Source organism: Salvelinus fontinalis, chromosome 1 (genome assembly GCF_029448725.1).
Source record: "Salvelinus fontinalis isolate EN_2023a chromosome 1, ASM2944872v1, whole genome shotgun sequence".
Classification (NCBI taxonomy): domain Eukaryota; kingdom Metazoa; phylum Chordata; class Actinopteri; order Salmoniformes; family Salmonidae; genus Salvelinus; species Salvelinus fontinalis.
Window position 1 is genome coordinate 82574340 of NC_074665.1, and position 23596 is coordinate 82597935.

The 23596-nt window shown below is 40.7% G+C and overlaps 1 protein-coding gene across 2 annotated transcripts in view; it reads left to right on the forward strand.

The window, feature by feature from the left end:
- The first annotated feature begins 2069 nt into the window (after positions 1-2069).
- LOC129862827 (proteasome activator complex subunit 4B-like) overlaps positions 2070-23596 on the forward strand; it is a 100839-nt gene continuing 79312 nt past the window's right edge. The window contains exons 1-4 of one of the 2 annotated variants that reach the window (XM_055934847.1): positions 2070-2583; positions 20272-20412; positions 20941-21057; positions 22049-22105. In XM_055934847.1, the coding sequence (XP_055790822.1) occupies positions 2387-2583; positions 20272-20412; positions 20941-21057; positions 22049-22105 (512 nt within the window). In that variant the 5' untranslated portion in view covers positions 2070-2386. The remainder of the gene's footprint in view (positions 2584-20271; positions 20413-20940; positions 21058-22048; positions 22106-23596) is intronic. The other variant, XM_055934857.1, reaches the window with a different exon arrangement.

A 23596-nucleotide genomic window follows, 5' to 3' on the forward strand; every position in this document is an offset into this window, starting at 1 on the left:
AGGATTTTTAAGCCTTGAAAGTGGGCTGTTGCCTTTTGTTAGATTCATTTGTGGTTTCAGGGTAACCTGTAGTGGACTTGTGATAGTTGTTTGTCTCTTCTGATAAGAGGGAAGAGGTGCTCTGTGTCACACAACTTGGGTCAAGATCTGTTTCTTGCTTTGCTCTTAGGAGCAGGGCACCATTGAAAGGAGTGATTTCCATTGGTGTATCTCAGACCTGGTGGGAAGCGTCAGTAGTTTTGAGTCTGTCTCAACCTAAGAAAGTAATGTTATGCTATATCAGTTATACTGTTTAGCTTTTGTACTGAATACACTGTTTCAGGTGCAACGTTAATGGTCATGCTGCGGCAGTTTGTAGGAGGGAGATTCCAAGATAATGGAAGTGTGCAGGAGGGCATCGGAAAGTGTCTGGTGCAAGTGAGGCAGCTTGAAGTGGTCAAAGTAGTGCAGAAGGTGTCGTATGCTGAGGCAGTTTATAAATGGAGCATGGGTGAGGAATCCTGAGAGGATTCCTGTGAGTAGTAGATTTGTACCAGAACAGGGGGATAGGCCAAAGAGAGATTTATGCTTCAGTAAGGTTGGCTTCTTAGCGTTCATACCAGTGATAAACAACTTTACTGCAGCAATGTAAATCACAGAAAATAGATGTGGTGGCAGTTGCAGAGATGTATATGAGATTTGACTTCAGAAGAATTACAGGGTGTGTTGCAAGGTGGTGTCCTGTCCTCCCAGGCCATTGGCATGGTGCAGATAGGGTCAAAGTAGTGCTATTGGGTTTTTATACTGGAGTGTAGGTGGTGTCTAGGGCTATATTTAACTTAGAGGAACAGGTCTAATGAAGAGCATTTCATGTAGGTAGGCTGTGACTGGCCTCACGCTCCAGAAAGTAGGTGGCGGTGTATGCACCTATAAGTTGGATGTGATCCGCCAACCTTAAAGACATGGATTGTGTATGTATGCAATTCAGAGGGTGAATGGGCAAGACAAAATATTTCAGTGCCTTTGAATAGGGTATGGTATTAGGTGAAAGGCACACTGGTTTGAGATCTCATGTTGTGTTGGTAGGTTGGGTGGAGAAGAGGTTGAGTTGGTGACAGTAACTAGGAGTGGACTAGTGTTGGTTTTATTGTTTATTCAGCCCAGAGGAAGCGGGCACTCTGGATCACGCGATTAGATAGAAGAAATGTGACTTGCTTTGCTCTCTGGAGCAGGGCACTGTTGAAAGTAGTGATAACAGGGTTGATATTAAATGTTGAAGATCAGTTGAAAGTGAAGACTCCCTGTGTCTGATACTTGCCGTTTGGTTCAATGCAGATCCGGTGGGGAAATGGAGAAGACGCTGTCTGTTTTGATGTAGTCTTTGCCAGATAAGGTCAAGGTAAGAAGTGTAAGTTACTCTGTGGGAGTGCTTGTTCCTAAATTTGGTGTAAAATGTATGGGCAGTATGTAGGAGGGTGAGGCCTAATGTGGGAAGTGTGCAGGAGGGCTTAAAATGAGTAGTTTCGGTGGAGGAAGTTAGTTGTGGGGCTAGAGATCAAAGGTGTCTGGTGAAAGGCAAGTTGCCACGGTCAGAGTAGTACATAAAGTATTGTATGCTGTAGCAGTGAAGAGTGGTACAGGGTGAGGGATCCTGAGAGGATTCCTGTGAATAGGCAGAGACTAATAGTGATGTGAATATGCTGTATGTGTCAGTAAGGTAGGCTTCTTTGCATTCATAGCTATGGTTGTCAATTGTGCTACAGAAATTGATCGAAAGTCACAGAAAAGAGGTTGTGGTGGCAGCGGCAGACAAATACTTGGCGTTGCGAGATTTTACTGCAGAACAGTTTTAGGGGGTATTGAGTGGTAGAGTTCTGTCCTCCCAGACCATACATCTGGAGTAGGATGAGATGGGTATTTTTTATTATATTTTTGAGTGCTAATAGTTGGCAGGGTAATTGTTCCTTTCCCCCAATTGTATAGTACTATATCACAAATAATTTAATTTAGGTAGGCAGTGAATTGCCTCCACTACAGTAGGTGGCGTGGTACGCTCCTTAAATGGAATGCAATCGGCCGAAGAAGTTGTTTTTAGACTGGCGGAAATGACTGTAAGGGTCGGGGAGGAGCGGTTTGCGTGAAAAGTCATATGAATGTAGCTTCGGTAGTTGGGTAAGGATAAATCATTTTTAAGTGCCAAAGCAATTTTTCAAGAAACCATCTTCAACTGAATCGGATTTTTATCGGATATTGCCATATCACTGCAAAATTGTGATATTTAGCTAGCTAGGATGTTACAAAATAAACATTAAGTTGTTGTAGCTAGCTATAGAAGGACACAAACTAGCTACTTAGCGCTAACTTGTCAAGCAAAGAAGATAACAAAGACATTTTGGGAAATTGTAATATGAAAAAAGACGTGTCGGGGACATTAGGATTTGTCTCTCAAAAAGACATCGTCTACAACAAACTTCTGCCATATGCGGATATATTAGACGAAGAATCCAATGACATTTTGGGTCAAATCAAAGGGAACTTGGGCCGGGCTGTCCAGCTTCGAGAGATATGGCCGGGTGTCTTGTTTTGGACAAGGAAACTTTCCACGTAAGTGTGAATTTACCCAAGTGTCTGACTTTCTAGCTAGCTGGTTGCCATTCACCTGCCCCGAACTAGCTTTAGGTAGTAACGTGGTTAACGAGGAACGAACTACATTTGATTGGCCAAATAACGGTATTTGCCGATGTAGTTAGCAACTAGCCGACTCGACTCAATCGCAAATGGTGGAGTTTAGTCAGACAGAAGGAGTAAGTTATACATGTATTTGGTTTAGTCGGCTAGGCTATCTAAAGTTAGATTTCCGTTAGAAAGTGGGCTAACGGTACCGGTAGTAGCTTGGTAACATTCGCAATTTGACCGGTTTATTTTGAGCTCAGTGTAGGCATCACTGTCACTGACTCGGCCTTGTCGATTTAGCTCCCAGGATTAAGGTTAACCAGGCAAGAAACCCTGAGTTAACGTTAGTTGGCTAAAGTTAACGAAGTTAGTTAGCTAGCCAACATTAGCCAGCCAGAACAATAGCCAGCTACTCAACGTTAACATTTCAAGGGAAATGGCTGTATTAAATCACGATATGATTAACGTTAACCATGGACACGGATAGTAACGCCGTGCTAGCTATTAATTGCTGTGTCATTAAGACAGACTAATAAGTACGCTAGTTAATGTTAGCTAACTCGGCTAGTGGCTAGGGAAACACTAACTGTTAGCTACATAAAAGGCAAGTCCTCTAACGTTAGTTGCATCTTGTTTGTAAGCATGCTTAACTCTATAGGCCTAACGTTAGTTGGTTGTACTACCAACTATATCTTTCTAACATCCGTTTCCCTGCGAACCTATCTATCCAGCTTTCTAGCTAATTGAGACATGTTACTGACATGTAACCGATTGTCCCTTTTACCTAATCATACCTTTACTTAGCTAGCTAAGTTAGCCAGCCATTGCTTAGTCACTGTGACGGTGTGGTTGGTATCATCTCACGGGAATTGTTTGGCCCTAGGGAGGACGCAAGACTTGTGAAAGTCTGTTGTGTTCACTTTCAAAGACTTCAGTGTTGACGGTTTTACATTAGTCCCATGATTTAGCTAGCTGAGTAGATAGACAACAGTGTGAGAATCTTAAGGGAAACATTACTTAATATTCCCAAATAACAACAATATTATTTTCCAGAAAGGCGTTCAGTTTTACTGTCACATGCCAATAAACTACACTGAACAAAAATATAAACACAACATGTAAAATGTTGGTCCCATGTTTCATGAGCTGAAATAAAAGATCACATACACACAAACACATATTTGTTTACATCTCTGTTAGTGAGCATTTCTCATTTGCCAAGATAATCCATCCACCTGACAGATGTGGAATATCAAGAAACTGATTAAACAGCATGATCATTACACATGTGCAGCATATACTGAGGACAAAAGGCCACTCGAAAATGGGCAGTCTGGTCACACAACACAATGCCACAGATGTCTCAATATTTGAGGGAGTGTACAATTGGCATGCTGACTGCAGGAATGTCCACCAGAGCTGTTGCCAGAGAATTGAATGTGCATTTCTATACCATAAGCTAATTCAATGTAATTTTCGAGAATTTGGCAGTATGTTCAAATGGCCATACGACCACAGACTACATATGACATTGTGTGGGCAAGCGGTTTGCTGATGTGAATGGAATGCCCCGTGGTGGTGGAGTTATGGTATGGGCAGGCGAAGCTACAGACAATGAACACAATTGCATTTTATCGATGGCACTTTGAATACACAGCGATAGTGTGATGAGATCCTGAGCCCCACTTTTGTGCCATTAATCTGCCACCATCACGTCATGATAATGCATGATCCCATGTCGCAAGTATCTGTACACAATTCCTTTTAAGCTGAAAATGTCCCAGTTCATCCATGGCCAGCGTACTCACCAGACATGCCACCCATTGAGCATGTTCGATGCTCTGCATAGACAGTGTGTTCCACTTCCCGCCAATATCTAGCAACTCCACACAGCCATTGAAGTGGGACAACGCTCCACAGGCCACAATCAACAGCCTGATCAACTGTGTGCGAAGGAGATGTGTTGCGGTGCATGAGGAAAATGGTGGTTACACCAGATACTGACTGGTTTTCTGATCCGCAACCCTACCTTTAAGGTATATGTGATCAACAGCTGCATATCTGTATTCCCAGTCATGTAAAATCCATAGATTAGGGCCTAATGAATTTATTTAAATTGACTGATTTCCTTATGAACTGTAACTCATTAAAATTTTGAAATGGTTGCTTATTGTGTTCATTTTTGTTCAGTAAAGCTACTGCTCATAACTACACAACACAAGTACTCTGTAGTTCAGGGCTCACTGATTGTGCAAAGTCTGCTTCAACATGCACTATTTACATTCTCATATGGCCTAATCACTGCCAGTGTTGCTTCATATCATTTTTTACATTTTAGTCATTTAGCAGACGCTCTTATCCAGAGCGACTTACAGTAGAGTGCATACATTCTATTACATTTTACATACTGAGACAAGGATATCTCTACCGGCCAAACCCTCCCTAACCCGGACGACGCTATGCCAATTGTGCGTCGCCCCACGGACCTCCCGGTTGCGGCCGGCTGCGACAGAGCCTGGGCGCGAACCCAACCCAGCCTGGGCGCGAACCCAGAGACTCTGGTGGCGCAGCTAGCACTGCGATGCAGTGCCCTAGACCACTGCGCCACCCGGGAGGTCATATGATATGATATGCTGTCCCAGGGAAATGCTTCCACAACGTGACATGCCGTTCTGCAATGCTTTTGGTGTTGCTTGAGTGTGACCACGTGTGGGATTGGTGACACACCGGTGATCCCATTCTATACCTGACTAATTAAGGATGCAAACACGATACAGCACCATAATAATTAATAAGGCCTTACACAAGGTTGATATAATGGTTGACTGTATAATAACTGTACCACATCCCTGTTGTACCCAGACCTTCAGTAAAGAGCAAATTATACTTTATAAAGTGTCAGGCTACAGAAGATGGAAACACAGTTATCTGTGAGCCTGTTTCAGAAGTTCTGAATTCAAGGAACTTCAGAGCCCCTCACAAAATCAGAAGAGTTCTGTTCCAAACATATGTACCGCTTTATAGGAATAGTTACAAATAGACAGTGTTTTCACACCGTGCCAGTGTTGTTACATCAGGTTACTCTCTGTCTGTGTTTGCCATGTTTTATTTGGTTGTACTAGCTACTAGGCTCATTAGGCTCTTTCACCTTAAGCTGTGTCAGTTGTAACTGTGTCATAAATGGCACCCTATTCCCTATGGGCCCTTGTCCAAAGGAGTGACCTACTGAGGGAATAGGGTGCCTTTTGGGACTCAGAAAACATGCCAACAGGGCATTAGGATTATGTCCAGGCTATGACCGAGTCACTGCTCTCAACAGTTGATCTAGATTCTGGAGCTACACAAGTATTTTGGCTCCTTGGCAAGAACAAGAAGCATTCAATGCAGGCATAGCAGGCCTATTGATGTACTGTTGTTGCTTGGCCCTTAGCACTGGGCTTTGGTGGTATCCAGATTGTCATACACTATATACAAGTATGTGGACAGCCATTCAAATGAATGGTTTCAGCTATTTCAGCCACACCTGTTGCTGACAGGTGTATAAAACCACACAGCCATGCAATCTCCATAGACAAACATTGTCAGTAGAATGGCCTTACTGAAGAGCTCAGTGACTTTTAACGTGGCACCGTTAGAGTTGCACATTTTGGGGAATATTCAGAGTTGGAAACTTTCCATGGGAATTAATGGGAATATATGGGAATTAATGGAAATATATGCACATTAATATTAATGCCATTTAAATGTAGATTTTTGCATTGGATATATTTACCATTTCAAATGCAGACAGAAACAAACCTTTTGCCTTATAAGTAGAGATAATTACAAATGATTAAATCCTTCCAATAGAAATTTTAAAAACAATTTAGTTACGAATTGAACTTTAAATGAGTTGACTCTTCACATGGGATGATTTCACTGAACAACAAAAGAAAGGGATATTGAATGATTCTCAATGATCCATCGCATCTCCCAAAAAAACATTTTCAACATACATCGGTAAAATCATAGTCTAGAAACTTTGTCTTCTTCTTCTCTGTCTTCTTCTCACGCTTTCATGTCTTCTCTCTGGACCTCCTCAATGTCCACCTCTTTAACATCCGAATCTGAGGCTTCATCTTCACTGCCACTTTCAAATCTTGTTAAGGATGGCTCGTTGTCAGGCTCAAAAAGCTTCAAATTTGCCTAGATTGTCACCAATTTTTCAACCCTTGTATTGGTCAGCCTGTTGCATGCTTTGGTGTGTGTATGTGTGTTCCCAAACAAGGACCAGTTGCGCTCTGAGGCGGCTGATGTTGGTGGGATTTGGAGGATGATGGGGGAAAGAGCCTCAGATCCACAAAGTCCCTTCCACCAGGTGGCTGATGAGATATGTTGGCAAGACTGCCATATTGCATCTCCATCCCAAAGCCCTTGCTTGGAGGTGTACTTCGCCAGACTGCCAAGAACCTTGCCCTCATCCAGGCCAAGGTGGCGAGACACAGTAGTGATGACACCACAGGCTTTGTTGATCTCTGCACCAGACAGGATGCTCTTGCCAGCATACTTGGGGTCCAACATGTACGCTGCGGCGTGTGTGGGCTTCAGGCAGAAGTCTACACGCTTTTTGATGTATTTCAGAACTGCAGTTTCCTCTGCTTGGAGCAACAGTGAAGTGGGCAGGGCAGTACAGATTTATTTTCTTACATCTGCAAGCAGAGTCTGAACATCAGACAGGATGGCATTGTCTCCCTCAATCTGTGCAATGGCTACTGCTATAGGTTTCAGGAGTTTCAGGCTGCTTACCACTGTCTCACAAAATACGTTATCCTCTTGATGGGGCTGTCCGTATCGGCAGACTGTGATATGGCCATTTCTTGGAGAGACTCCTTCCCTTCCAGGAGACTGTCAAACATGATGACACCACCACCCCAACGGGTGTTGCTGGGCAGCTTCAATGTGGGGATCTTATTCTTCTCACTTGGCTTGGTGAGGTAGATTGCTGCTATAACTTGATGACCCTTCACATACCTAACCATTTCCTTGGCTCTCTTGTAGAGTGTATCCATTGTTTTCAGTGCCATGATGTCCTTGAGCTGTACAGCCAATGGGTGTGATGTGAGGTAGGATTGTCTGTTCGCAGCATTGTCTGTCACCAGTGCAAATACCTTCTGTGGTCTAAGGTCATTGATGACTGCCTTCAGCTCATCTGCAATATGGAGACGAATGTGTTGTCCCTTGTGTCTGTGCTCTTGTAGAATACTGGTTGAGGGGTGGAGATGATGTAGTTAATTATTCCTTGCCCACAAACATTCGACCACCCATCAGAGATGATTGGAATACAGTCTGCTTTCTCTATGATTTGCTTGCCCTTCACTTGAACTCTGCATCCAGCAAGTGAGTAGATAAAGCATGTCTGGTTGGAGGGGTGTATACTGGGGGAAGAACATTCAGAAATCTCTTCCAATACACATTGCCTGTGGGCATCAGACGTGAACCAGTTGCCTACACAGCTCGAGCAAGACATTCATCAGCATTTCTGACTACATTTCTCCATTGATTCCAAAAAACTTCTGATTCCAGGAGGACCAAGAGCTGTTGCTATCGATAAGGTGTCTGATTCATCATTTTCACCTTGATTAGAAGTAGAAGGACTTTTGTCAGAGGTTGCTTGTTGTGATCGCTGAGGGAACTTTATGCACTTGGCCAGATGATTCTGCATCTTTGTTGCATTCTTCACATGATTTGGCACAGTATTTGCAAATGTACACAGCTTTTCCTTCTACATTGCTGCATTGAAATTAGAGGTTGACCGATTATGATTTTTCAACGCCGATACTGATACCGATTATTGGGGGACCAAAAAAAGCCGATACCGATTAATCGGCTGATTAAAAAAATAAAATAAAAAATAATAATCTTCATTTGTAATAATGACAATTACAACAATATTGAATGAACACTTATTTTAACTTAATATAATACATCAATAAAATCAATTTAGCCTCAAATAAATAATGAAACATGTTTAATTTGGTTTAAATAATGCAAAAACAAAGTGTTGGAGAAGAAAGTAAAAGTGCAATATGTGCCATGTAAGAAAGCTAACGTTTAAGTTCCTTGCTCAGAAAATGAGAACACATGAAAACTGGTGGTTCCTTTTAACATAAGTCTTAAATAATCCCAGGTAAGAAGTTTTAGGTTGTAGTTATTATAGGAATTATAGGACTATTTCTTTCTATACGATTTGTATTTCATATACCTTTGACTATTGGATGTTCTTATAGGCACTTTAGTATTGCCAGTGTAACAGTTTAGCTTCCATCCCTCTCCTCGCCACTACTTGGCCTCGAACCAGGAACACATCACCTTTTGCAATCCCAAGATATTCGTTAATACCGGCACTGAACACAATGGGAGCTATCTTCAAACCCCACTAAACCTCTGTAATCCAAATGTTGTCAATGCTAGCATGTACAGTGGGGCAAAAAAGTATTTAGTCAGCCACCAATTGTGCAAGTTCTCCCACTTAAAAAGATGAGAGAGCCCTGTAATGTTCATCATAGGTACACTTCAACTATGACAGACAGAATGAGAAAAAAAAAATCCAGAAAATCACATTGTAGGATTTTTAATTAATTAATTTGCAAATTATGGTGGAAAATAAGTATTTGGTCACCTACAAACAAGCAAGATTTCTGGCTCTCACAGACCTGTAACTTCTTCTTTAAGAGGCTCCTCTGTCCTCCACTCGTTACCTGTATTAATGGCACCTGTTTGAACTTGTTATCAGTATAGAAGACACCTGTCCACAACCTGAAACAGTCACACTCCAAACTCCACTATGGCCAAGACCAAAGAGCTGTCAAAGGACACCAGAAACAAAATTGTAGACCTGCACCAGGCTGGGAAGACTGAATCTGCAATAGGTAAGCAGCTTGGTTTGAAGAAATCAACTCTGGGAGCAATTATTAGGAAATGGAAGACATACAAGACCACTGATAATCTCCCTTGATCTGGGGCTCCACGCAAGATCTCAACCTGTGGGGTCAAAATGATCACAAGAACGGGGAGCAAAGATCCCAGAACCACACGGGGGGACCTAGTAAATGACCTGCAGAGAGCTGGGAACAAAGTAACAAAGCCTATCATCAGCAAGGGCATTGAAGATGAAACGTGGCTGGGTCTTTCAGCATGACAATGATCCCAAACACACCGCCCGGGCAACGAAGGAGTGGCTTCGTAAGAAGCATTTCAAGGTCCTGGAGTGGCCTAGCCAGTCTCCAGATCTCAACCCCTTAGAAAATCTTTGGAGGGAGTTGAAAGTCTGTGTTGCCCAGCAACAGCCCCAAAACATCACTGCTCTAGAGGAGATCTGCATGGAGGAATGGGCCAAAATACCAGCAACAGTGTGTGAAAACCTTGTGAAGACTTACAGAAAACGTTTGACCTCTGTCATTGCCAACAAAGGGTATATAACAAAGTATTGAGATAAACTTTTGTTATTGACCAAATACTTATTTTCCACCATAATTTGCAAATAAATTCATAAAAAATCCTACAATGTGATTTTCTGGATTTTTTTTCTCATTTTGTCTGTCATAGTTGAAGTGTACCTACGATGAAAATTACAGGCCTCTCTCATCTTTTTAAGTGGGAGAACTTGCACAATTGGTGGCTGACTAAATACTTTTTTGCCCCGCTGTACATGTAAAATCCCATAGCAAATGCTAGCTAAATGCTAATTCGTGCACTGCAAACTTTTTCTGCAGTCTGAAATATTTGCAGGACAGCCATCCCAGCTCAGTTATGCAAGTAACAAAAAAAAAATGCTACTCACCATTTGCTGCAAAATAAATATTAGACAGCAAGGCTTTTGATCCAGGAGGGGGTTCTTTTATTGGTCACATTTTGCATGACACTAAACTAGAGATCAACCGATTAATCGGAATGGCCGATTAATCGGGGCCGATTTCAAGTTTTCATAACAATCGGAAATCGGTATTTTTGGGTGCAGATTTGCCTATTTTTTATTTTTTTATTATTTTTTATTTTTTAATATACACCTTTATTTAATCTTTATTTAACTAGGCAAGTCCGTTAAGAACACATTCTTATTTTCAATGGCGGCCTTGGAACGTTCTGCCTCGTTAAGGGGCACAACGACAGATTTTTAACCTTGTCAGCTCGGGGGATCCAATCTTGCAACCTTACAGTTAACTAGTCCAATGCTCTAACACCTGATTACATTGCACTCCACGAGGAGCCTGCCTGTTGGCAAATGCAGTAAGCTAAGGTAAGTTGCTAGCTAGCATTAAACTTATCTTATAAAAAACAATCAATCAATGACTGTCATTGCTCCAATGTGTACTTAACCATAAACATCGATGCCTTTCTTAAAATCAATACACAAGTATATATTTTCAAACCTGCATATTTAGCTAATAGAAATCCAGGTTAGCAGGCAATATTAACCAGGTGAAATTGTGTCATTTCTCTTGCGTTCATTGCATGCAGAGTCAGGGTATATGCAACAGTTTGGGCCGCCTGGCTCTTTGCAGACTAATTTGCCAGAATTTTACGTAATTATGACAACATTGAAGGTTGTGCAATGTAACAGGAATATTTAGACTCATGGATGCCACCCGTTAGATAAAATACGGAACGGAATAAACGTTTTGTTTTCGAGGTGATAGATTCCGGATTAGTCAAAGGTATATGGTTTAGAGAGAAATAGTCGACGCGTTATAATTCCTGTAATAACTTGCGGCTGAATTTGAAAGGGCTTCCTTCATTATTTTACCGTTCATGTCTTCCATAGAGAATGTCTTGATCTACTTCAAATAAGGTCTGTGTTTCGTGCAGGCTTAAACCGCCTTGACGTTTTGATACCCATGTAAATCTCACTAGGATAAGGTAACGTTTGTCAACATATTTTCATAAATCCACTCTACAATTTTTTTAATCTTCGCTTATATTTAGCCAATATTGATCAGAGTTACCTTGTCCTATGGATATCTACACAGTTATAAAATTGGCACGGTGATGTAAGCCTACACGAAACACAGACCTTATTTTAAGTGAATCTAAAAATATCCTATGCAATAAATGAAGGAACCACTTTTCAGATTTTGCTAGGTGTCATGGGAATTATGACTCGCACTTTGGTTGTCAATTCTTACCATGCCCATTATTAAAATAGGATTTCCTGCATATAGAAATTAAGGTTATTGTTTTCAACATTCATCACAGGTAACTTAAACTCTATTTTTATTCAAACAGTTGAGAGTATTTGTCTCCTAAGCAGACTCTTCAGTATCATTGTCACTTCAGAGCTGTGTGTGTATTTATGTATTATATTAAGTTAAAATAAAAGTGTTCATTGTTCATTCAGTATTGTTGCAATTGTCATTATTACAAAAATGTGTGTGTGTGTGTGTATGATATATATATACTTTTTTTATTTATTTTTTATAAATCGGCCGATTAATCGGTATCGGCTTTTTTGTCCTCCAATAATCGGTATCGGCATTGAAAAATCCTAATCGGTTGACCTCTACACTAAACACTACATATGCAAACCAAATACAAAACTGCGGAGCATTTAGAACATATTATACAGTTAACTTAATGGTTGCTTAATATTATATTATAGCTTAATATCTTGCTGGCAAACATTTCACTGTGAATTCCATACTATAACTAGATCACCTGGTGTGTGCTGCACAACAGTGAGTGACTCAAGGCCCCGGTCTCGTGTAGTTGTGTGCTTGTAAAATAACACCAATTTACTGGGGACTGCCGTAAGCTTCATAATGGAAAAAGTGACCGGTGAAATGAACGCAATCTGCTTTATCTCCTAACGTGTTGCACAAGTTGCCTACAGGTATTACTTAAGTATCTACAAATATTCACAGTTATTTGAAAAAAATCAAAATAGTTTTGAAGGTATTGGAAAAACAATCCTGTGGCTATTTGCAAATACCCCGGTATATGGTGTGTGTGTGTACAGTATACCACCCATGCCTATTAGGCACATTGGAATGGTCTATTGCAGAGGGTGGAGAATTCCCAGCAGATGTATCAGAAATGTGTGAATGTTATTCAATGAAGAAGAAAAAAAAAATTAGCGATTGGGTTTATTAAAAGTTATGGAGCTACTTTACAAGCTGCGTCTGAGTTTCTTTCCTTGAATAAGAAACACCTAAAGGTAGTGATACGCTGATATTACATTTTTGCCCGATATACGATTATTTTCCTTGCCCCAAAAAACGATACCGATATTATAAAAAAATTTAGCGGCCTTTTAAGCATTCTACTACAGTTAAATAGTTAACACACACACACACACACATGGACACAGAGGTCTAAGGCACTGTATCTCAGTGCACGAGGCGTCACTACAGTCCCTGGTTCGAATCCAGGCTGTATCACATCCGGCCGTGGTTGGGAGTCCCATAATGGCCCAGCGCACAATTGGCCCAGCGTCGTCCGGGCCGTCATTGTAAATAAGAATTTGTTCTTAACTGACTTGCTAGTTAAATAAAGGTTACACGCACACCACACTGACCAATAAGTGATTTTGTTGGCATTTACGCATGTCCCCATTACCAGTAAAACATAACAAAACCTATTTCTTTTACTTACTTGCTGTACTGTTTCGTTGTTCAGTTGTTTCATTCTCAACCAGGGTTTCTCATACTATAGAACGCCATTTGGATCTTTGCGTGTAACACTATTTGATGTGTCAGATAAGCTTGTTGACCAAACAGGGCCTGAATAGGACTGCACATCACATAATAATTTAACGTGTTCATTAAGTTTTTATGTAGCTATTACACATTGGTTACACTATCACTCGTATTTCATATGTCACAACGATTCATCTACGTCTGCTATGATGCTGGTAAAGTTGTCTCGCGCACCTACAGTGCTGGTCCAAAAAAAAGCTAGCTAGCTCATGGATGCAAATGACAATCTGTTTCAGTAGCTTTTAGTTAGCTAGCTAACTATATAGCTAGGTGTCATATAAAATAACCCTAATTTATAAAACAGTCCTTATTTGATTCTTGGTGGTCAGACCCATCGATGTGAAGCTAGCCACAATAGTGGACTTTGCGGTTAGCCTTGAAAATAAAAGTATGTCATTGACAGTGATGCAAATTAATAAAAATAGTACAATTATGCCATAATTAAATAGATCATGCTAAATGAGGTTGGAATGTTGTTCATATAAATAATTTGTTAATTTGACAAATCTGTTGAAATCACACTGGATGTATTATACTTTAGAATTGTATTGGGGTTGTACCAAATTCACTGTACAGCCTTACCTCGGGATTGTGGATCAATGACATGGGGTATCAGTCTACTCAGTGACACCCTAAGAACATTAGCGTCATAGCTATTATTGTGGAACTCTGAAACAACTGTGAATTGAGCCACATTTATTGTCAAGCTATGTGTATTGAACACTATTCCAGAGAAAAAACACAATACTGCGTGGATGCTTTGGAGTCTGATAACTCTGAGGATGACATTGGGAAAAAATATCTTACCCCATTTTATTGATCCCCAATCCTTAGGTAAAGCTGTACGGTGCAACATGAATGTCAGTACACACAATAGGCTGACTGGGGAGGTGATTTCACACAGTCACAGTCCTGCGATAAGAGCTACAACGCTAATATTTGCTTAAACTCTTGTGTTCTGTGGGTGTCAACACAGTTGTGTTCTGTGGGTGTCAACACAGTTGTGTTCTGTGGGTGTCAACACAGTTGTGTTCTGTGGGTGTCAACACAGTTGTGTTCTGTGGGTGTCAACACAGTTGTGTTCTGTGGGTGTCAACACAGTTGTGTTCTATGGGTGTCAACACAGTTGTGTTCTATGGGTGTCAACACAGTTGTGTTCTGTGGGTGTCAACACAGTTGTGTTCTGTGGGTGTCAACACAGTTGTGTTCTGTGGGTGTCAACACAGTTGTGTTCTGTGGGTGTCAACACAGTTGTGTTCTGTGGGTGTCAACACAGTTGTGTTCTGTGGGTGTCAACACAGTTGTGTTCTGTGGGTGTCAACACAGTTGTGTTCTATGGGTGTCAACACAGTTGTGTTCTATGGGTGTCAACACAGTTGTGTTCTGTGGGTGTCAACACAGTTGTGTTCTGTGGGTGTCAACACAGTTGTGTTCTGTGGGTGTCAACACAGTTGTGTTCTGTGGGTGTCAACACAGTTGTGTTCTGTGGGTGTCAACACAGTTGTGTTCTGTGGGTATCAACACAGTTGTGTTCTGTGGGTGTCAACACAGTTGTGTTCTGTGGGTGTCAACACAGTTGTGTTCTGTGGGTGTCAACACAGTTGTGTTCTGTGGGTGTCAACACAGTTGTGTTCTGTGGGTGTCAACACAGTTGTGTTCTGTGGGTGTCAACACAGTTGTGTTCTGTGGGTATCAACACAGTTGTGTTCTGTGGGTGTCAACACAGTTGTGTTCTGTGGGTATCAACACAGTTGTGTTCTGTGGGTGTCAACACAGTTGTGTTCTGTGGGTGTCAACACAGTTGTGTTCTGTGGGTATCAACACAGTTGTGTTCTGTGGGTGTCAACACAGTTGTGTTCTGTGGGTGTCAACACAGTTGTGTTCTGTGGGTGTCAACACAGTTGTGTTCTGTGGGTGTCAACAAGTAGACTGATATTTAATTGCTTCACTTTCCAACCTTGTTTAACTTTATCTAGTCTATATTTGGCATGATTCCACCAATGTGTAACCATCTGCGTCACTTTGAGGTATTTATTTTGAAGGCAAACCACAAATTCCACTATTGTGCCTAATCCTTATTGTGGCTAGCTTCACAACACATAACCCGGTCCGGTCGAGCCTCACTAGCCAGATGAAGCTAGCTGGCTGCTTATAACATTAGCTTTGGGCAACAGGATTAAGTAGCTGGCTAGCTATTTATTTTCATGAACTGAAGTTCAATTTCAATAGGTGAACTACAAGTGGCTACCTAGCTAATACTGACTCACAAGGATTCCTAAATCATTGCTAAGAATAATGAAAATGACTGCAGTTTTGACTGGTCATTGTTTTCAGGCTGGTTGTATTGGTGATAGCTAGGTACCCCTGAAGTTGTAGTCGACCAAGTAATGATTTATTACCAACGCGGTATTGTAAACACGTCGTTCGTGGCCGATGTTTGCTTGTTTGCAGACTTTTTTTTGTTGTACAGCTTTGACTGCTACTGATAGTGGTGGCACTTGGCTTGCACTTACAATTTCAGAACACGCAATATTCTATAATAGAACTGTGTTATTTTGAAGTGTCAAATTAAAAGCTTTTTTTTTAACGCGTCAAATAGTGTTATTTGACGTATCTTTTTGACACGCAAAGACCCAAACGGCGTTCAATAGTATGTCATGAAGCTAATACCAGTGACGCTATTACTGTGTAACTATGGCCGAGCACTGGTACACGTTGCCTTACCGGTCGGTGAAAGCCAACATCACCCACGGCAGAGAAGGGTTGATTGTCAAGGGCAATGAATTCCATTATCTTGGCGTTTAATGAAATCGCCTTTTGAGTTGTCTTGCTGAAATTCTTACTCTTTCAAATGACTGCTCGACTTGTTGACTGCTCGATCCACACAGCAGACATTGTGTGCTAGAATGCTGTGTTGCACCTGTGCAAAATTTTACATGGCGTCAATACATCATGTACCTACGATATATAGGTATGCACATCAGCTTTGACATCGGTTTTGCATATAAGAGTTAAACTAGACATCAGGCCGATACCGATTTGTCATTTTCATCTATCGTCCGATTACAATATGTTCACCGATATATCGTGCATCCCTAGTTAGAATCACCTTTGGCTGCGATTTACAGCTGTGATTCTTTCTGGGTAATCTCTAAGAGCTTTACACACATGGATGGTGCAACATTTGCCCATTTTATTATTTTCAAAATTATTCAAGCCCTGTCAAATTAGTTGACAAACATTTTCAAAGGTATATGAAATACAAATGGTATAGAGAGAAATAGTCCTATAATTCCTATAATAACTACAACATAAAACTTCTTACCTGGGAATATTGAAGACTCATGTTAAAAGGAACCACCAGCTTTCATATGTCCTCATGTTCTGAGCAAGGAACTTAAACGTTAGCTTTTTTACATGGCACATATTGCACTTTTACTTTCTTCTCCAACACTTTGTTTTTGCAGTATTTAAATCAAATTGAACATGTTTCATTATTTATGAGACTAAATTGATTTTATTGATGTGTTAAGTTAAAATCATAGTGTTCATTGTTCATTCAGTATTGTTGTAATTGTCATTATTACACAAAAAAAGAAACGTCCCTTTTTCAGGTCCCTGTCTTTCAAAGTTAATTCGTAAAAATCCAAATAACTTCACAGATCTTTATTGTAAAAGCTTTAAACCCTATTTCCCATGCTTGTTCAGTGAACCATAAACAATTAATGAACATGCACCTGTCGAACGGTCGTTAAGACCCTAACAGCTGTCGTGTCTTTGGCTATGCCGGATTAAGTGATATGACATGCTATTATATAAAATCCTTTCTCCGTAATAACTATTACCTGATTGAGCTGATCATGTAAATGTAATTAACTACAAAGTCGGGGCACCACAAAATAATATTTATAGAGCTGTTATCTTCCGAATAAACTCTTAAAGACCTAGTAATATTTTACATCAATAGCAGTCAATATTAATCGTCACCTTATTTCAGTCTCATCTGAAAGTTGTAAATTCTTGGTTATCTTCAGGAATCCTGGCTAACAAGTTGAATCAGCAATACAATATTGAGTTTCATTTTTTATTTACTAAATAGCTAACTAATCACACAGAATTACATATACACAGAATGAATCATACCTTGATTACAAATTATGTCATAAAGGAAAACGTCCCTAGTGGGCGGAACAGATATGACAGCTGGTTACACGAAAGAAAATGGTGCTGGGTTTGAGTGAAAGAGCGGGAAGACTTGAGGAACAAAGAAAGAAGCCATGCTATCGTAAATGCAGTATCTTAGGCATTCTAAATTACCGCCCATTTGGAAAAGGAAAACGCAATAAATATTTACGCTGAGCTGCGCTTCAGTAGGTTGGTGGTAGGTGGAAGGCCTTGTTGCCCAACTGAGTCCTTTGTCCTTTGAAGAATGTCTCTGCTGGTCAATTGCATACTTTGTAGTAACGTCGTTGTGTGGTAGACGGGATACTCTGTCTGTCCTATCCTAATTTACGTTTGCAGCTGCTGTTGCTAACTCAACGTCTAGGAGGTATCACTTCTATAGTGAATAAGAGTTCAAAGTTCATACCATTCGCAACCAAAGCTCACGCTGATGTTGGCTTCGTTCTGTAGTTATTATCTGAACCATTCTGACATCGGACCGTCTTCCTCACATCCTCGGAACAGGAGGTTAAATTTTCGTCAAGGGCTTATATAGTGGAGGGAGAAAAGGGGTGTGTTTCATAGTTTACAGCCTATGTCTCTTCACATGGGCGGACCACTGAGCCGGGCCTAAGTCACTCATGAAAACCCAATTCCCACATTTTAGAAGCTAAAATCACATTTCATCCCATCACGAATAATTTCATATTCAAACATTTCAATTGAACAACAATTCCATGTGAATCCGATAACTCTGATGTGTATACTTTCCACTGTAGAGTTTGTCATTCTATCATTGATGAGAATGTGCCAGATGACAACCGAACTGACATAATATACATTAAGTACCACAGCATATGTTCAATTGGTCGGATTACCAGAATATACAGTGGGGAGAGCAAGTATTTGATACACTGCCGATTTTGCAGGTTTTCCTATTTACAAAGCATGTAGAGGTCTGTAATTTTTTATCATAGGTACACTTCAACTGTGAGAGACGGAATCTAAAACAAAAATCCAGAAAATCACATTGTATGATTTTCAACCTCTCTGCGCTACGGATCCCTTTAGCGGGATTATTTTCCTAAACAACCGCTGAATTGCAAGGCACAAAATATTACTAAAAATATTTATAATCATGCAATCACAAGTGAAATATACCAAAACACAGCTTAGCTTGTTGTTAATCCACCTATCGTGTCAGATTTTGAAAATATGCTTTACAGCAAAAGCAATCCAAGCTTTTGTGAGTGTATCAATCAATGCTAGAACAGCTAGCCCCAAATTAGCATGGTCACGAAAGTCAGAAAACCAATAAATGAATCGCTTACCTTTGATAATCTTCGAATGTTTGCACTCATGAGACTCCCAGTTACACAATAAATGTTATTTTTGTTCGATAAATATTCGTTTTATAACAAAAAAACACCATTTGGGTTGCGCGTTGTTCAGAAAACCTCAGCCTCGTTCCGTTCGACGAAAATTACAAAAAGTATCCGTAATGTTCATAGAAACATGTCAAATGTTTTTTATAATCAATCCTCAGGTTGTTTTTAACAAACATAATCGATAATATTTTGACCGGACCGTAACCTATTCAATAAAAGAGAGAAAGAAAATGGAGAGCTACCCTTCTTGCGCGCAGGAACTATTCAAAGGACACCTGACTAGTTTTGAAAAATCTCGCTAATTTTTCAAAATAAAAGCCTGAAACTATGTCTAAAGCCTGGTCACAGCCTGAGGAAGCCATTGGAAAAGGAATCTGGTTGATACCCCTTTAAATGGAAGAAAGACGGGCAATGAAACACAGATTAAAAAATAAATAAATCACTTCCGGGTTAGATTTCCTCAGGTTTTCACCTGCAAAATCAGTTTTGTTATACTCACAGACAATATTTTGACAGTTTTGGAAACTTTGGAGTGTTTTCTATCCGAATCTGTAAATTATATGCATATTCTACAATCTGGACCATATCCATATTTTTAAACGAGTTCAAACAGGTGCAGTTAATACAGGTAATTTTATTTTATTTTTTATTTCACCTTTATTTAACCAGGTAGGCAAATTGAGAACACGTTCTCAATTACAATTGCGACCTGCCAAGATAAAGCAAAGCAGTTCGATACATACAACAACACATAGTTACACATGGAGTAGAACAAACATACAGTCAATAATACAGTGAAAAAATAAGTCTATGTACAATGTGAGCAAGTGAGGTGAGATAAGGGAGGTGAAGGCAAACAAAATATATATATAAAAATAAATAAAAAATGATGAGTGGAGTAATGAGTGGCGAACAGGAGGGCTTTTAATGAAAAACTAACAGGTCGGTGAGAGCTGGAATTCTTACTGGTTGGTAGGTGATCAAATATTTATGTCATGCAATAAAATGCAAATTAATTACTTAAAAATCATACAATGTGATTTTCTGGATTTTTGTTTTAGATTCCGTCTCTCACAGTTGAAGTGTACCTATGATAAAAATGACAGACCTCTACATGCTTTGTAAGTAGGAAAACCTGCAAAATCGGCAGTGTATCAAATACTTGTTCTCCCCACTGTATATATATATATTTCCATTCGGGCAGCTTAACTCTATTCTTGTGAAACGTTATTTTTTAATTATTTTTTTAAACTTGTCCTGCACAAGCGTTAATGTTGAGGCCCGTCTGATTTGTGTTCATGCATCTCTGTGGCTGTACCCTAAAGATTATTTTCTTGTAGGTACATACGGCTGTACGGCAGGAAGTTCAGCAAGGAGGACCATGTGCTGTTCATCAAGCTGCTGTACGAGCTGATCACCATCGACAAGCTGGAGATCAGTATGATGCAAGGCCTAGCCCGGCTACTCATCAACCTCCTCAAGTAAGACCATGGGTTACACATATGGTCCGTATGTATACAGTCACGCATTCAAACACACTCACATTGACAAGCTGGAGATCAGCATGAAAGCTGAGAAACACACACACACACACACACACACACACACACACACACACACACACACACACACACACACACACACACACACACACACACACACACACACACACACACACACACACACACACACACACACACACACACACACACACACACACACCAACAATCTTGAGACCAGTATGATGCAATGCTTCGTCCACCTCATCAATCAATATCACATAATGTCACTCTAATCAGCCTTTGATCATGTACTTATTGCGGGTCTATTGTTTTCCTCCTAATTGTGTGAGAAGCTCGAGTGTCACTCATGTTTCAGAGTTGAAATAATCTCCATAAATTGAACCCTCTGACCACATACTTGTGTGAAGCTTTTTGAGGCAAGGGTGACATGATGGTTTCAATTAAGTCTTTAACATATTTTAACCCCACCTACTCTATTTCTAACAGGAAAACAGAGTTGCTGTCGCGTGAGGACCTGGAGTTGCCTTGGAGACCACTGTACGAGCTGCAAGACAGGATCCTCTACTCAAAGACAGAACACCTGGGCCTCAACTGGTTCCCCAAGTATGACCCTCTTCTCTTTTACCAGAATGGTTAAAAACATGCTGTCTTAGATTTTTTTATTTTTTTTAGAACTCCACATATTGACACACTGAAACCAACCCAACCAATATAGGTTCTTCTCATTTTGAGCCCTCCCTCTATAAGCAGGAAGGTGGTGGGTGCCCCGCTTCTACCTTTGTGTTTGTTACGGAGCTCACTTCTTAATCTCTAGTGGTGGTATAAATGAATTTATTGTGAAATGTAGCTGGCTTTCTGTCAGTTAATCCATTGGAGATTTGTTGATACTGCCTACTGCCACGGTTCTGACTAATACAGTTCAACACACAGTTCATTCAGTTTCCCTTTGCCTCCATCCTTGATGCATCCTTTCATAAGGCGTCAGCATGCTTCAGTTTGGCTGGCTGCTAGCCGAATCCTGGCTGGGCGACCCAAACGAGTAGCTCGCGGACTCCCTTAAGACATTCGCTTGAAAAAACTACTTATCGAAGTCCAAAACTAACAAAAACGTCGCAATGTTATGATAACATATGCACAAACTCTTCCAGACTGTTTTGGCCGGGAAGTATGCTGATGCCTTTACATGCGAAGATTGTTATCCCTGTCCAATTTTGTACGTTCATTTCTGAAAGTTTTCAAATCTGTACCATCACACCCCCAGGTTGCATATAGCCGAGGACCCCCATCCCACCCCTTTTCTCCCAGCAAGCAGTGCGAGGTGCTCTTGTATAGTGCTATGGAAACATTGTGTTACATCAAAGCCTTGCTAGCACATAACAATGGGCTCTCACAAAGGGAAGCAAGTTACCTGGTTTATTGATACTTGCTCCTTTTGTAAAAAATTATAATAAAGGAGCAGTGAAAAAAAAGAAGAGAAAATATGCAATGACCCTGCGGTACAAAAAAAGGTTTTAGAATTTGATATTGAAATGGATGGCTTTTCATCGTGTGAATCTGAATCTGTTTTTATGCCTTTGTTTCCTCTCACATTCAGTTCTCTACGGCCTCGTGCTTCCTCTAAACACGTAATGATAAAATTGTTTCAGAGGTGGTAAGGACAACGCTTCTCTTTTGTGATAAAAAATAAAATGTATTTCATCCTTTTATTCAGGCACTCTTTGGTTTTTATTTGTCTATGTTGCATGTTGAAAACCAAAAAGCACACTGGACACCCCCACGCAGCAGGTTTGACATCTAATCAACTACAAATCAACCTAAAACCAAAAAGCACACTGGACACCCCCACGCAGCTGGTTTGACATAAAATCAACTACAAATCAACCTAAAACCAAAAGCAATGTTAACATTTCACTCATATTGGAGCCTGTCGCACTGCATCTAACTGGACTCTATATCCCCCATACCCATTCTTTGTCAAGTCCCATATGATTTGGTGGTTTGACCCGCTTTGTCAGCACTGGAGGTTTTGCAGCAGCCTAGAGTAGCCTAGCACATTCTGAAGTCACCTGTTTCTAAACGGCCATGATGGACAACTTTTTCGTGGTGCTAAAGAGCACAGATTTGTGCAACAACAAAGAAAATGCTTCCTTATAATGCACATTGTTAAAGAAAAGTTTCAAATTTGGCCTAAATCACCCTACCAAATAATACATTTTTACTGTGTTTCTTTGCACTGATCTGTGCTCTTTTGTGCCACAACTGTTGTCCCATATCTGTGAGTGAGAGTCATGGTAAGGGTAGTTTGAAGCTCTTGTATCATGTTCCCCCCTGGTATACTGGTATAAGATGGGGGTGATTAGCACATATTTCACCCACGTATTCTAAAGGTCATTGGGTTTGGGGTTCCCCAGGGTTGAGTGTTGGAGCCGTTGGTGTTCTGGTCATGCTACTTTTGATTTGTAATTCAGAGCATGAGTTTGGGGATTGTCAGTGTGGTCGGTCGGTGGGAAGTAGACCTATAAGAGAACTATAGTTGGGTCCCAAAAATCTCTCCTTCCTCCTGAGGTGTGCACTCTTTCCCTACACTGTAAACATTTATAAACATTTGTGAACAAGTGCACATTTCTGGAGAAAAAGAGATTAGGCTATTGGGACGCACCCCAACTCATTTAAGCCTTGAGATGCAAAGCCAGGAGCCCTTGGCAGAAGTCGCTCATCTGTATAGTTCCCATTAGTCTATTAAATTAAAGCAATGCAGTACGGTTGATTTGAAAGAGACTTGAATAAGTTTGAGTTTAGCGCGTGGTTGAATGGGATAGACGAGGCAGTTACAACGCATGACTGAGATTGGTGTGTGAGTGGTGGAAAGGCAGGGTGTTTGAGCTCAGGGTGTGTGAGTGGTGGAAAGGCAGGGTGTTTGAGCTCAGGGTGTGTGAGTGGTGGAAAGGCAGGGTGTTTGAGCTCAGGGTGTGTGAGTGGTGGAAAGGCAGGGTGTTTGAGCTCGGGGTGTGTGAGTGGTGGAAAGGCAGGGTGTTTGAGCTCAGGGTGTGTGAGTGGTGGAAAGGCAGGGTGTTTGAGCTCAGGGTGTGTGAGTGGTGGAAAGGCAGGGTGTTTGAGCTCAGGGTGTGTGAGTGGTGGAAAG